This window comes from Anabrus simplex, chromosome 2, assembly GCF_040414725.1.
Source record: "Anabrus simplex isolate iqAnaSimp1 chromosome 2, ASM4041472v1, whole genome shotgun sequence".
Classification (NCBI taxonomy): domain Eukaryota; kingdom Metazoa; phylum Arthropoda; class Insecta; order Orthoptera; family Tettigoniidae; genus Anabrus; species Anabrus simplex.
This window is the reverse complement of record NC_090266.1, coordinates 323,492,327-323,509,246: the sequence shown is the minus strand read 5'-3', so window position 1 is coordinate 323,509,246 and position 16,920 is coordinate 323,492,327. Positions and strand designations below refer to the sequence as shown.

At 40.3% G+C, this 16,920-nt stretch overlaps 1 protein-coding gene across 3 annotated transcripts in view; it reads right to left on the bottom strand.

The window, feature by feature from the left end:
* Positions 1-16,920, bottom strand: part of Ptp69D (Protein tyrosine phosphatase 69D) — a 976,604-nt gene that overhangs the window by 460,602 nt on the left and 499,082 nt on the right. For all 3 annotated transcript variants that reach the window (XM_068226166.1, XM_068226167.1, XM_068226168.1), the window contains one exon: positions 12,239-12,585. In XM_068226166.1, coding sequence (XP_068082267.1) covers positions 12,239-12,585 — 347 coding nt within the window. The remainder of the gene's footprint in view (positions 1-12,238; positions 12,586-16,920) is intronic.

Genomic DNA, 16,920 nt, shown 5'->3' with positions numbered 1-16,920 from the left:
TGTCAAGCAGATGAAAGAAGAAAGACTGCCAAAACAAACATGGGAAAGAGAGATAACAGGGAAGAGGGACACTAATATTACTATGGGTGGACTCTGTAAAGAACATTATAGAGAAACGGAACCTGAACTGGAACACTGTTGGATGAGCAATGGTGGAGGGAAGACGAAGTATGAGTGTGAGTTGGAAATGCGGAACTGATGATGACGATTACCATTATCATTAATCAACGGTAGCCACCGATACATATTTGTGAACTGACACAGTACATACACTGCAAAGAAGTTTGGCAGTCAATTCTCTTCTCTTTGCAAGGTCCCTACCCAATAAGCCACAGTACAACAGGATAGAGAATGATCTCCGAATGCTTCAAAAACCCTTGCATGAGTGCACTGAGGCCTTGTGCTGGTCAACTGTGGTTACTTCCATAACACATCACTGCCATCAAACAATTGACATTGAGAGTACGCTTACTTCCTGACCAGTGTACTCATGCCCTATCTGCTGACAGCATTACTCGGCAGATATGTCATAATTTCAAACATGTTAGATTTCCAGTGTTGGCAAATTCTTATAAAACATAGTTGCTATGTTTTATTTTTAGAAGATAAAACATAGTTGCCATGTTTTATGAATCTATCTTTGAAGCTATGGGAATAGCTTGTTAAATGGATGTTGAATGGGACGCCATCAATATGAAAGAGGTTTACGGAAAGAACTAGAATTGGCCGAATTAGCAATGTGCAATTGCCTATTTCAATTAATAATGTTCAGGCAGGGGACGGGGAAGGAAGGGGAGATAGGATACTACAAGCTGATGTAAAGGTGACAAGAGAAAGAGGCCATTCTCTGAGAAAGTCATAATCTACAGTATTTTCAGCATGACACCTCTAATTTTGAATTTTTAATTTTTTTTTCACTAGTAATAAAACTTATGTGGTTTTTATAGCTTGCAATTTATTTAATTTCGATGCTTCAGCATAAGAAATCCATAATAATGTTCATGCCTAATAGAAATTGAAGTACTTAGACTTGGTGAAGACAGGATTGGGGCTTTTATTTGACAGTGTATATATAAGCCATGTTAAGGGGTAAGATGAACAGGAGATTAAAAATGTTAAGGTAATGAGTGCTGTAGCAGGGAGGCTTAACAGCAGAAGGTACTGCTCAAGGGCGATTTCAATGTAAGTGCTTGAAACGGTACGGAATGATATGAGAAAGTAATAGGAAAATGTGGAAAAGGTAAGGAAGTTAAAAGAATGAAACACTCACTCTCTCCTGTGCTAATATGAGAAAACCAGTATGGTGGGTCCAAACTGATTCTGCATCATTCTGATTTTTCATCATTATAAACTCACTGCAAAAAAAAAAAAAAAAAAAAAAAAAAGGTCACCCCTGGAGAAATCATTACAAGCGTCATTTAATACCGTGTAACTCCACCTCTAAACTTGATAACCGCCTGGATTCAGTTAGGAAATGAGTCCACAAGGTTGTGCACTTACGTCGCATCCAGGTTAAGCCACTCAATCACGCAATTCCACCAAATTGCGGGGATACTGATGTCGACGTTTTATCCGCTGTTCCAATATGTCCCACAGATTTCCAATGGCGGTTTAAATATGTTTATTTAAACATACTGGTTCATGTTAGTGGTCACCTCAGTGAGTGGACACAATCTGTCATACGAAAAACACTCCATAAACATCACAGACCCACCTCTGGCTTCAACTTGACCTTGCACACATCCAGGATGAAATGCTTCATATGGCTTTCGGTGCCCTCGACAACGTGTGTCGTTGGAATACAGGCAAAAACTTTATTCGTCAGAATACATTGCGTTCTGCCAATCAGCTACTGTGCACATTAGATGATTTCTAGCCCATTGAAGATGCACATCTTTATGTGCCTGTTTGTGAGCTATGGCCTCCTGCGAGGTGACTGACTCCAAATGTTCATTGCATGCAGTTCCCATTCTAATATTCTCTTCCTAACAGGTTGGGATGGGCCTTCATTCACTGACTGCAGCAATTCCTGTTTGGTTTGGAAGCAATTTTGATTCACAAGCCATGAAGCGTATCTCCGCTCCCTCTCAGTCAGGATCATTTTCCAATCACAATTCTGATGCCGTGTTTCGTGGCCACGTGTAGTACACCACTGCTTGTAGACATGTTGAACCGTCCACTGCGAAACACCAACTAATCCAGCAACTTCACACACCGTATCGCCATGGGCGCAGCCAAACATGATTGCCCCTTTTTGCCCCTCTGTCACATCCTTACATCTACACATGCTAATGTACACTGTTTGCTTGAAACATCAATGTGTCACTGATCACTACTACCTTACGCTCAAATAGATGCAGTGCACGTGGTTGGCCACGGGACTTGTTCACTGCGCAATCTGTACAGGCTTAACGATCCATCTGTGCGTGCGCACTAGGGTGCTAATTTTTTTGTCCATTGAGCTTATCGTACTCTACAGAGTATCTTGTAATATCAACAGTTGACTACAGTACATCATAGCTGACTTGGAATTAAGGAAATACATGAAGGCATGTACGGGTAGATAGCTGTATTGCCATGATTATCACAATCCCATCACAGCAGCTGACCTAAAATGAAAACAACGAGTCCAATCTGACAAGGGAACAATCAATAACTTTGTACTGAAACCAACAACAAAATTTTGCAGATGAGGGGACCATAAGAAAGCAATGTTCAAAAATTTAGCTGTCATTTTTAGCTGTAAGGTCCTTAAAATACATAGAAATATCTAATAAGATTGCAAACGTTAGCATATAGCTGGATGTGGTAGGTCCTAATGACTAGCTAAAGTGAGCATGTTACCTTAAACTTTCTGTGCCAGGCAGTTAACACACGTTCCTTCGAGACAGCAGTCACAAATCTGGGTAATTTTCTAGAGTATGCATTACATTATATACGTGAAAAAGGTTCCTCTTCTTCCCGCAAAATAACTTTGGAAGAAAGGGATATGGATTGACATGTGATAGAACTAACTGAAAATCATCCCTGGGTGCCAGTCTCGGACTCGTGTCTGGAGAGAAAGGATGATAAATAAAGTGACAGTAGTAGCAGCAACACCTCATCTGCATTATCTGAAAAAAAAAAATGCAGCACAGCATTGCCAAGTACAAGAGGTGTTACGAATCCAAGCTAGAGCCTCAAGTCTGATTCCCATCAATCCAATGAAGTGACACTGCAGGCACCTGACTAATCTACCAGTTCAAACTGTTTCCAGTCCACAGAAGAAAATGAAACCCACCATATACATCTTGCATAGAAGAAGAAAGCTGTATATTTGTTTTTTTTCCAACATTGTTACTGTAGTCACGTCCTAGTTCGTCAACCATGGGCAACGGCTGAGTGGCCTAGTAAGTGGTCCTGAGAGTCGGGATACCAGTTGCTATGGAATGGGAGTGGGCAACTCCGACATATTCTGAGTCATGGACCTCCTTGTGCTCAGGCGGCTAGGACTATACAATTCACTGGTGGTCCATAACCCATTACAGGAGATATCGTCACTTGGACTATGAGCAAGTAGGGTAGCATCTTGCTTCATGAATTTACAGAGCTCAGACCATTTTAAGCAAGCCTCGGACTATGGGAGTAATGGATTCACACTCCCATTTGACAGGCGAGGGACTCCTTGGAAACAACTTGGCGAACACAATGGAATTCGATGGGGAGCTATCAATATTAATGGGGCTTATGGAAAAAGGAAGGTAGAACTGGCTGAGTCAGCAAAGAGGATGCATCTGGATGTGCTAGGAGTAAGTGATATTCAGGTAAGGGGAGATAATGAGGTAGAGATAGGAGATTATAAAGTGTACTTGACAGGTGTTAGAAAGGGAAGGGCAGAGTTTGGGGAAGGGCTCCTATAAGGAATACCACTGCACGCAACACAGTTTATGTTAGGCACGTAAATGAGTGAATGATGTGGGTAGATTTGTCCGTTGGAGGAATTAGGACAAGAACTGTGTCCGTGCATCCACCATGTGAGGGTACAAATGAGGATGAAGTTGACAAGTTTTATGAAGCATTGAGTGACATCGCGGTCAGGGTCAACAGCAAGGATAGAATAGCGCTAATGGGCGATTTCAATGCGAGAGTTGGGAATAGAACTGAAGGATACGAAAGGGTGATAGGTACATGTGGGGAAGATACGGAAGCAAATGGGAATGGCAAGCATTTGTTGGACTTCTGTGCTAGAATGGGTTTAGCTGTTATGAATACATTCTTCAAGCATAAGGCTATTCACCGCTAGACATGGGAGGCTAGGGGTACCAGATCCATAATAAACTATATCTTAACAGACTTTGAATTCAGGAAATCTGTTAGGAATGTACGCGTTTTTTGCGGATTTTCTGATGATACAGACCACTAACTGATCTGTAGAGAACTAAGTATCTCTAGGCCTAGGGTAGAGAAAGTGAAATCTGTCTTCAAACGAATAAGGGTAGAAAATCTCCAGGTTGAGGAAATTAGACAGAAGTACATGGATATGATTAGTGAGAAGTTTCGAACAGTAGACAGTAAGCAGGTTCAGGATATAGAAAGTGAAAGGGTGGCATACAGGGATGCTGTAGTAGAAACAACAAGGGAATGCCTAGGAACAACTGTGTGGAAACATGGGAAAGGCGAACATCTTGGTGGAATGATGAAGTGAGAGCAGCCTGTAAACATAAAAAGAAGGCTTGTCAGAAATGGCTCCAAACAAGGGCCGAGGCAGACAGGGATTGCAGCAGGGAAACCTTTCTGGACAGCAATAAAGAATCTTAGGAAGGGAAGGAAAAAGGAAATGAACAGTGTTTTGAGTAATTCAGGTGAACTCATAATAGATCCCAGGGAATCACTGGAGAGGTGGAGGGAATATTTTGAACATCTTCTCAATGTAAAAGGAAATCATCCTGGTGTTGCAAACAGCCAAGCTCATGGGGAGGAGGAAAATGATGTGGGTGAAGTTACGCTTGAGGAAGTGGAAAGGATGGTAAATAAACTCCATTGTCATAAGGCAGCAGGAATAGATGAAATTAGACCTGAAATGGTGAAGTATAGTGGGAAGGCAGGGATGAAATGGCTTCATAGAGTAGTAAAATTAGCATGGAGTGTTGGTAAGGTACCTTCAGATTGGACAAAAGCAGTAATTGCACCTATCTATAAGAAAGGGAACAGGAAGGATTGGAACAACTATCGAGGTATCTCATTGACAAGTATACCAATGAAAGTATTTACTGGCATCTTGGAAGGGAGGGTGCGATCAGTAGTTGAGAGGAAGTTGGATGAAAACCAGTGTGGTTTCAGACCACAGAGAGGCCGTCAGGATCAGATTTTCAGTATGTGCCAGGTAATTGAAAAATGCTACGAGAGGAATAGGCAGTTGTGTTTATGTTTTGTAGATCTAGAGAAAGCATATGACAGGGTATTGAGGGAAAAGATGTTCACTATACTGGGGGACTATGGAATTAAAGGTAGATTATTAAAATCAATCAAAGGCATTTATGTTGACAATTGGGCTTCGGTGAGAATTGATGGTAGAATGGAGTTCTTGGTTCAGGTTACTTAGAGGGGTTAGACAAAGTTGTAATCTTTCACCTTTGCTGTTCGTAGTTTACATGGATCATCTGCTGAGAGGTATAAAATGGCAGGGAGGGATTCAGTTAGGTGGAAATGTAGTAAGCAGTTTGGCCTATGCTGACGACTTGGTCTTTAATGGCAGACTGTGCCGAAAGCCTGCAGTCTAATATCTTGGAACTTGAAAATAGGTACAATGAGTATGGTATGAAAATTAGCCTCTTAAAGACTAAATTGATGTCAGTAGGTAAGAAATTCAATAGAATTGAATGTCAGATTGGTGATACAAAGCTAGAAGAAGGTAGATAGTTTCAAGTATTTAGGTTGTGTATTCTCCCAGGATGGTAATATAGTAAGTGAGATTGAATCAAGGTGTAGTAAAGCTAATGCAGTGAGCTCACAGTTGCGATCAGCAGTATTCTGTAAGAAGGAAGTGAGCTCCCAGATGAAACTATCTTTATATCGGTCTGTTTTCAGACCAACTTTGCTTTATAGGAGCAAAAGCTGGGTGGACTCAGGATATCTTATTCATAAGTTAGAAGTAACAGACATGAAAGTAGGAAGAATGATTGCTGGTACAAACAGTTGGGAACAATGGCAGGAGGGTACTCGGAATGAGGAGATACGGCTAATTTAGGGATGAACTCGATGGATGAAGCTGTATGCATAAACCGGCTTAGGTGGTGGGGTCATGTGAAGCGAATGGAGGAGATTAAGTTACCTAGGAGAATAATTGACTCTGCTATGGAGGGTAAGAGAAGTAGAGGTAGACCAAGACGACGATGGTTAGACTCGGTTTCTAACGATTTAAAGATAAGAGGTATAGAACTAAATGAGGCACAACACTAGCTGCAAATCGAGGATAGTGGCGACGTTTGGTAAATTCACATAGGCTTGCAGACTGAACGCTGAAAGGCATAACAGTCTATAATGATAACGTATGTATGTAAGTTTATTTACGTTACATCAACATAGGTAGGTCTTATAGCAATGATCAGATAGGAAAGGGCTAGAGTGGGAAGGGAATGGCCATGGCATAAATTAAGGTACAGGCCCAGCATTTCCCTGGTGTGAAAATGGGAAACAGTGGGGAAAACCACCTTCAGGGCTGCCAACAGTGGGGTGTGAACCCACTATCTCAAAAATGCAAGCTGAAAGCTAAGTCACCCAAACTGTGCTGCCAATCACTCGGTTAAGATAGAGAGTGTGCGCATGCGTGCTTTGTAATACTGTTTGTGAAAATTGTTGTATCGTTACATCACTACAAGAACTGTACATGTGGAAGAATCAATTCAAATCTACTTCAGTAAGTCCCAATGAGCAACACAGGAAATTGTATAAATAATTATTTGCTCTCTTTGCAGAAGCAAGAATGTTGAAGCGGAATGTTTACGATAAAGAGCTGCGACTGTGGGCATTGGAACTTTCAAGAGAGATTTCAGTGGGACAAAGTAATTTCTATGTATCTACTGCTTGGTTGAGTTGTTTTAAGAAAACAGAGAATAACAGTAGAAAAATCACAAAATTTATATATCATGCATATCTGCAAGAGGAGGGAAGTAAGTTGCAAAGGAATTTTGTGGAAGCAGTTACAGATCAATTTTCAGACTACACCACTTCTTCAGTATACAATACAGATCTGAGTGCACAAAATTAAATCAAAAAGGACTCTCATTGTTTGTTGGTGAGAAACATACAGGAACAGTTGCTCAATTAGTCAGTGCACTAACCCTTTCATACACCATTATGCCTACAGTTAGTATAGACAGTACTCTTTCCCAAAAATTATTCATTGTACTACAGGAGGCAACTGGAACTTTCAGTCTGAGAGTTCCCAAAGAAATGTTTCTTACTAAAAACATAATTGTAACAGCCACAAAATCAGGCAAAATGTTAAAAAAGGAATTAAAGTATTGGTTTAAAGAAGTCTCCTTACCATTTGCAGAAGATAGCTGTGTTTGGTGATAGCCAAGAAAGGGGAATTGCGGGAGTGATAAACAACGAGAATATAGCAGCAACTGGTGAAATATATCCAGGAGCTTCTATCAGTAGTGTCCTGGAAAACGTAGAAGAAGCAACAAGGAACTTCGGGAGCGGCGATGCAGTGCTCATCATCGGTGGGACGAACTATGTAGCTCACGACGACACCAAGAATGTAAGATCACAACTTAAACATACACTAGGGAATCTGACCCACACTAACGTCTTTGTAGTGAATGTGCCCCACAGGCATAATTTGATTAGAGACTCGTGTGTGAACATTGAAGTGGACAAGGACAATACAGATATTGTTAAAATTTGTAAACAATTTTGGATTACTCAGGGGTTATTGAATGCAGCAGTTTTGAGAGATACTGTTATACAAAACATGGCCTCCATCTAAACAATTCAGGTAAACGAAAGATAGCAAATATTGTTCTACATTTTATTAATCTTAAGATATGTACTGTAAAACAGGCAACTCCCTTGAGTTATAATACTGACCAGGAAAACTAGTAGAAAGAGCCAGCTGTACTTCAAGCTGGCTCAGTCAACTAGAAAATGAAACCCAGGAAGTAAGGAATTTCAACCTACCCAATTGCAACAGTCAAGTTTTAGGGAGGAAGGGGATCTGAGATTGCTCTTGGTAAACTGTCAAAGTGTAGTAAATAAACAATTAAAATTTGGTACATTGATGGAATCATATGAGACACATTGCACAGGGTAGTATAATCGGTCCGTTACTTTTCTTAATATATGCAAATGATTTAGGGAACAATGTAACATCAAAAATAAGATTGTATGCAGATGACATAATTGTTTATAGGGAAATAAATAACACTGAGGATTGTTCAGAATTACAAAGGGACCTTGAAAGTATCCAACAATGGGTTGAAGAAAATAATATGAAGGTTAATGGAGGCAAATCAACTGTTACAACTTTTACAAACAGGAGCTTTAAAACTGAATTTGAATATACTTTGGATGAGGTAGTTATCCCAAAATATGGCAAGTGCAAATACTTAGGTGTGAGATTTGAAAGTAATTTGCACTAGAAGGGTCATGTTGATGACATTGTTGGGAAAGCATACAGATCGTTACATGTCATAATGAGGCTACTTAAAGGATGCAATAAAGATTTTTTTTTTTTTTTTTTGCTATGGGCTTTACGTCGCACCGACACAGATAGGTCTTATGGCGACGATGGGATAGGAAAGGCCTAGGAGTTGGAAGGAAGCGGCCGTGGCCTTAATTAAGGTACAGCCCCAGCATTTGCCTGGTGTGAAAATGGGAAACCACGGAAAACCATTTTCAGGGCTGCCGATAGCGGGATTCGAACCTACTATCTCCCGGATGCAAGCTCACAGCCGCGCGCCTCTACGCGCACGGCCAACTCGCCCGGTCAATAAAGAATTAAAAGAAAAAAGTTACTTAAGTATGGTTCGTCCATTATTGGAATATGAAAACAGTGTTTGGGATCCTCACCAAGAATACCTAATAAAAGAAATAGATAGTGTGCAGAGGAAAGCAGCAAGATTTGCAACAGGGGATTTCAGAAGAAAGAGTAGTGTATCAGAAATGTTAAAGGAACTTGGGTGGGAAACTTTAAGTAAGAGAAGGGAGAAAACTAGACTTATAGGATTATAAAAAGCCTATACAGGAGAAGAAGCATGGAGAGATATCCGTGAGAGGCTTCATGTGGAAAATAATTATATCGGCAGGACAGACCACAAATATAAAATTAGAAGGAATTTTAGCAGAAGCGATGGGGGTAAATTTTTATTCATTGGGAAGGGTGTGAAGGAGTGGAACAGTTTACCAGGGGTAGTGTTTGACCCTTTTTCAAAATCTGTACAGATATTCAAGAAGAGAATAAACAGCAACAGAAAAAATAAATGAAGTGTTAGAAGGCATTCGACCAGTGCAGATTATTGTAAATAAATAAAAAAATGTGTGATTAAATTAATTCCACCCCCTGGGGCCTATTCCACAAAAGTATGGTCTTGTACATTACAAGTTACTAGTGTGGGTTCTTGTAATGTATGGAGTTGTACATTTCTGTTCCACAAAAGATTGATAGTCTCTTGTATATTACCAGTGAATTGTTACAAGTTTTACAAGTGACGACATATCAATAAACATACTACGTCATAGCATGAATCAGCTGTTTATCTTCGTATTCCATTCGTTGAATTAGGTTATGCTTGCCTCATTTATCGTAATATCGTATTTTACTGTAACTTATGCAGCAAAGATTGAAAGAACTAATATTCCTGTGAATTTTTTAATGCTACGATGTTATTTTTCAGTTTATTTCTTTGATGATAGGAAATTACTCCGTTATTATCACCCATTCTGTTCTTCCGCGATCCTCGCGTATGTTCTACTAGAGTCTAACATACCTACCTTGGTCTGTCATTAGAAATCAGATGCCGCTAATAACGATATTCGGCCGCCAAACTTAATTGTTACGAAATTGCAAACTCTGCATGAATTGTTAAAATGATGTCAAGAGAAACAAAGTTATTCATTTTGAAGGAAATAGAAGGTAGAAAAGATATTCGTTTCGCTGGATTCAGCGAGAGTCTGAAAAAACAAGACAAAATAAATGGTTGGATGGAAATATTTGACTTGGGAAAAGCTCATGGAGGTTTTGAGGGGAAAAGTTGGACGTATGTAAGAGATATTCTGCTCATTAATGATTCCAGGAATGTCCTTCTTGGAATATGTTTTTTTTTTTCTCAGTATTTTCAGGCCAACAAACAATTTGAGGAAATTTTATATCATTTATTGCAGCTACCACAGACCGAAGATTTTGCCATCCCAAGCATATCTGCAGTACCATGGTACTGACCACCATTTCCTAGCCAATGTAATGTTGTTAGTAAATGATGTTTAGCAGAGAGAGATTTATTTCTGTTCGTAGGATATGTTAAGCTATGGCCAATATCTATCAAAAGTTCTTCCACTTGTATTGTGCTTAACCTAAAACGTTCATTGTATTCAAATACAGTGTTAAACTGGAAGTTTATTCTTTCCCTGTACAGACGATAGTTTTCATTTTCATCACCATCACTATCACTACGGCTAGGCCACATATTTATCAAAATGTATCCAAAATAAGCGTATTTAAATAGCACTAGTACATTTATATATTATTGTCCTTTCACTGGTAGAGAATTCTTCTCATTTCGCTAGTAAGTTACAAGTACTAGTACTTTTGTGGAACACGCCTATAAAAATTCACTAGTAATTTGTAAGTATGGAGTAGTAAAGTACAACTGTAGAAAATTCTTTTGTGGAACAGAAACTCTGGTATTTGTACAAGTTACTAGAGAATTTACTTGTAATGTACAAGACCATACTTTTGTGGAACAGGCCCCTGGTCTAAGGAGTTGGACAGCCAAAGTAGGGGACTGCCTGTAGAGGTGAAATACAGTGGGGACTTCGAGGGCCCTGGGACAGCTACGGTAGCTGTGAAGGCCCTTCAGGAACTCTGAAAATTGGTGGCAAAAGGGGCTCTGGTTAAGACGCAGCAGGTCGTTATGCTACTTAGGTTCCAGAATGGGTAAAAAAAAAAGCAATGTAAAGTTTAATCTTATACCAGTTGTATAGTATCATTTGAAGTAATTCCACATACTGTATATCAGTTGACTATATTTGTAAATAGTACAGGAGATATTATAAGTAGAATTTTGTAAACAATTTAAATTTATTAAGAATGAGCTGTGTGTTTAATAGAAAAAATTGTTAGCGTAAATTGTATTGTATTATAGGAAAATTTTCTTCTATTGTTAATTTAATATTTAGTGCTTGACAATAATGTATTTTAGTGTACCATTTGCCACCGAGGTAGACACCTCATTTGCAAATAAAGGGATTTTGATTTGATTTTGATTTGAAGATACGTGTTCGCAATCCTGTCTTGATGATATTCCTTCAGGCAACAGCATACAAATTCTCCAGATTCCTCCCGGCACTACAGGGAAAATACAGTACTTGAATAAGTTTTTCTTTCAGCAATGGAAGGCTTTATATCACTGTTTAACAGACATTGTGCTGGCTTATCAGAGAAAAAGCACGTTGAAAATGCAAATCTTCATTCATTTTCAATTTTCTTTCCCACAGTTCAAGGACATCATTAAATATTCATGGTTTGCAACCAATTACACAATGGAGAGACCTCCTGAGTTCGAAGTGCCTTCAAACATGTAAGGAAAACTGTGAAGAACAATCTGGCCTTAAAGTGCATATTCGGCGTGCGTGGTGCCAAAAATTGTGTTTTTATCATACAATTATGGCACCTCATTTACGTTTCACATTTGTTTCTTAACCTTGGCGCATGGTAACTCGTTAGTTCATATCTCTCTCTCTCTCTCTCTCTCTCTCTCTCTCTCTCTCTCCAGTAGCCGGGTTGTCACACAGATTTTGAATCAAGAGTTCGACACCTTCCAGCTTGAAGTGGCAGCTAAATTTTTGTACATCGCTACTTTATGGTCTTTTCATCCCCTCACTGAAAATGCATTGTCTGTTTCAGTATGAACTTAACGATAGTTCCCTTTTGAGGTGATAAGGAAGGAGAAATCTTCAGGATACAGATATTAAACTGAAATACACAAGTTAAGCAAGTATGAATAAGAACTGCAATTGGAAAAAAAGTGGCACTTACCAATCACTTCAAGAAAACCAGTATAGTTGCTGTTCATGTCCAAATGGCCATCATAAACAGACAACTCTCCAACTGTTCTTGGTGCTGATAATGCATCTGTTCTAATAGCTTGTATTGGTTCTGGACTTGGCTGGATGGTTGGATCCGATGCAGAGGAAATGTCATTAGAGGAATCACTTCCTAAAGTAGGAAGAAGTATGTTCGTTTGAATTGTATGTCCAGTTGATGGAGGCACTGCGGTAGTTTTCGGAGGTACAGGTCGTAGTCCAATACACTGAAGGCATGCCGAGCTGTTCATCTGGAGGTTCTGCCCATCACCAAGAAACACCTCATTGTTCAGAGCATCACTAATTGGAATAAGTGACAAAACAAAAAGGTGTATTATATTAAGTAAAACAATAACACACTTGAGTCTGTCAATTATGTAACATGTATGTGTACATAAATTAGGAGCCCACTACTCAAGCATTTTCAAAGGATATAAAGCTATTAGTTTAATTTACTTCATGTGTGTTGCATACATACATTCATTACATACACACATACATACATAGATTTAATACTGTGACCGTATTCATTTTATGATCCAATTACGGAATAGTGTTTCATTGGAACAGGGCATCACATAGCTTGATTGCTCACACTCAGACTAAGCTAACAAGCTAGGTGATGCCCCATCCCAACAAAGCACTAATTTGTAGTCGGATCATAACACAAATATGGCCAAAATACACAAATAGAGTACATACTTCAATAGAGACTGATAAGCTTTTCATCACTGTTTACAACCCTCTATGAATGAAGTAAGCACCTCCACAATCCCCTACTTGCAACTAGCTGTGTGACCTCGTTCAGTTCCATACCCCTAACCTTTATATTATTAAAAATTGAATCTAATCACTGACACCTTTGTTTCCCTCTGATTCTCTTACCCTCTATGGCTCAGTCCATTATTCTCCTAGCTAACCTGTCCATCTCTATTTTCCTCACAGACAGGTGTGTAAAACCCCTTTGATAACTGGACGAGCTCTAAAAATCCAAAACTCAGTGTGGAGTTCAGATAGTACGATGTGGACTCAGAAGTAGTGCAATCAGACATGTGTGTATAGGATTAACAATTCAGTGAAAGGATGAAAACCATGAAGGAGTATAGGTGGTGGTGGTGGTGGTCTTTAGGGAGGTTACCACACCGTAGTCTACCTCCTAGTCGAAGTCGTCAATCTTCCAGGTAATCAGAACTGAAACATGCTATTTTTGGATCCTGCAGGAAGTGGTACCTTTCTCTGAAGTGCTTCCCTTTGAACAACCTGTATCCATAACTTGCAGGTGTCTGTGAGAGTTCAGCTGATGCTAACTCTGACAGATCGCTCATTCTGACCGACATTGTGCAGAAAAAAAAATATATATCTCTCTCTCTCTCTGCTAGTTGCTTTACGTTGCACCGACACAGATAGGTTTTATGGCGACGATGGGACAGGAAAGGCCTAGGAATGGGAAGGAAGCGGCCGTGGCCTTAATTAAGATACAGTCCCAGCATTTGCCTGGTATGAAAATGGGAAACTACGGAAAATCATCTGCAGGGCTGCCGACAGTGGGGTTCGATCCAGTACCTCCTGGATGTGAGCTCACAGCCGCGCGCTCCTAACCGCAAGGCCAACTCGCCTGGTTGTGGGTAGAATTTAGATGTGTCAATAAGGCTGGGTGGTACTGTTGTGGTCAGAATGTGACTGCTATCTTTCTTCTCCTCCTCACAAACTTGTCAGTTCACTACAGGAGTATCGGACAGCCACCATGCAGCTGGGCATATTAGCTAACTTCTAGGGACTGTATCTGACTGCCTTGTGTTGTCCAGGGCGTCTCCATTGAGTGAGAGTTGTGTAGGCTTGAATCTCCATGACCGTCTTCCATCTATTTGTATTATTCCCTATACATCCCAGTGTCATGGTGGCATCTATCCATAGTATTGCCAGCGTGATGTCGTAATTTACTGGTGTACGAATGTTATATAGAAGCTGTGCTCCCACAAACATGGCTTAAAGCTCCAATTGTGGCAAGGTTAATCTCTTGACAGGTGCGAGTCTGTTCTTACTGCAGGCTAAACGGACGTGGAGAATATCTCCTGTGGTCTAACGAACGTATAGAAGATGATGCTTGTTGTTTTAAGCAGCCGAACATCTAGGTCATCGGCCCCTGATGGTACGAAATGAGACGAAATGCAATAACAAAATAAAAATCCAAAATCCTCCACTGACCAGAATTCAAAGCGTGAGAACGAAGAATGAACGGATGGATATGAAGTTAAAACAATCAGTGCAGCTGACCGCAATGCCTCAGTCTCAGAAACTGACAAAAACAATAGTAATACTGACCAAGGGACTGCTTCTATAGATCAATACTGAATCGATGACACTTGCAAGCTAAAGGGGTCCAAAATATAGGTCATCGGCCTTTCATAATGGTATTTATTGCTTGGAAAGTATAACAATGGTATCTGTCATGGCGCGGTACCCATCAAAACTATCGTAGGCTCGCGGTATGGAAATGGTGTTTCGCACATAGCAGCGCCATTTACAGGCAACGCAAACCTATGATTTTCATCACATAAGTGTACTAACCACAGGGACTCGTACTATCCCGTGGTGTTCCTTATATAGTGGGTACTAATCATAGGCAAGCCAGAACCCTGGTGTCACTCAGAAAGTGCTACTAATCACAGGTACCGTAAAAGTCTGACCGCGCGGTGCTCCTGCGTGCTACTAATCACAAACTTATTTGGTACCTGACATAGTGGACTACGCGCAAGTAATTGTGACCCTTGGTGTTCCCCACATGGTGGTTCTAATCACAAGTAGTTTCATGGTTCTAATCCTATCATCCCTTGGTTGCCCCTTTTAGTCACCTCTCATGACAGGCAGGGGATACCGCGGGTGTATTCTTCGTCTGCGTCCCCCACCCACAGGGGGTTGTGTGTTTGGTACGTGAGAGGTATTTTATTTCCCTCAAGTTTGCCAGTAAGCCAGTTAGGACCCCCCTATCCGCCACCTGGGACGCGCCACGTGGGAGTATCACCTCTCCCCCCTGCTACACCAGCGTAGTAGGTTCGTGGAACGAACGTATAAAACTGCCCCATACGACCATTCAGAGGCATGATGGAACACATGAATCTGGCTTAAGTTGCCTGCTAAAACAGTGAGCCATCGTGGTATTGGATCTGTGACAGTGAATGTAAAGTAGATACCCAAGAGCCCCATCGTGCTGCAAGAACAGGGGGTAACAGCTCATCCCAGACAATTCTTCTGCACCAAGTGTCCTGGAATAACAGTTTTCAAACCAGACACAGGAGAGAGCAGTCCAAATGGATCGTAAAACCTTCCACGAGTTTTCTCTTGGTAGTTGGTCCTCCTGGTACAAGTGATTTCCTTTGGATTCTTATAAAGGGTGCCCACCTCCATATTCCATTCTATGGCTGGAAGTTGTGTGTGCTCATTGATGTCTTGTCCTTCAGCTATCCAGATAGCCTTCAACTGCTTCGAGTTTGCAGCCCACTTTGCCGAGTGAAAGTTGATCAGTTTCATCATTGCAGTGAGCTCGTAGCATAAGATGATTGCACTATTGTCGTTCGTCATGCTAATTACCAAATTGTCCATGAAGATATCACTGTATATAAGAGTAGCAGTGAAGGGAAAGATGGCTTCATGTCTATCAGAGTGTTCTCTTATAGCAGCTGAAACCAAGAAAGGACTACAAGTCAGGCCAAATGGAAGGCAAGTGAAGTGGTGTGCTACTATTTAGTCCATTGCGTGGTAGTTTCCTTTACTATCTGGTCAAATTCCGGTCCTGCTTGTCCAAAAAATGTTTGAGAAATATCTGTGTAATGTCACTGATGATGGCTATAGGATGTAACATGAAGTGTAACAGAACAACAATGATTTCGGGCAGAAGGTTGGGTCCTATCTCCAATGCTTTGTTAACAAAAGGAGAGTTTGTTTCATGCAAAGATGAACTGATAACTATCCTACATCTTATCTCTCCTATCTTCTCTTTTTTTTTTTTCTCTTTTTTTTTTTAAACCAGTTTATGAGGCAGAAAAGTGTTATTTTATGCATCATCAATCATCTGCATTTAGGGCAATTGGCCAGGTGGCAGATTCCCTATCAACTGTTTACCTCTCAGATGGAGCAATTTCCATTTTTTCTTTCGTAATGTAATTCAACAACTGGATGCTATAGATTTGCTGAAGGGTATTGTCACTTTGAAGTCATCTCATCAAGGAATTCAGTTGTTTCTCAGCATTCGGCTGATTCCTAGAAATTTCAACATCTACTTTTCTTGGAAGTGAAACTACTTTTCAATGGTCTTCAATGCACAAGGATGCTCTAAATTCTTCCAAAAATACTCAATCCTTACTGCTCAGACATCAATCATGAGTAACAGTTAACCAAATAGTCTATAAATCCCACAGACATATGAGATAGTCTTCAGAGCGCTAAGAACTCGGGCATAGTTGAATGAAACTCTTGAAACTCATGTAGACTTTAGATTTCTTACCACTAAGGATTCAACCAAATGTCAAGGGGATGAGAACTACAAGGGGGGGTATATGATTGGGCGAACTGTCCTTCAATATTTTCCAGCAGTGGACATCGCCAATTAGAATTCTGATTGGTAGATCATTTGAGATT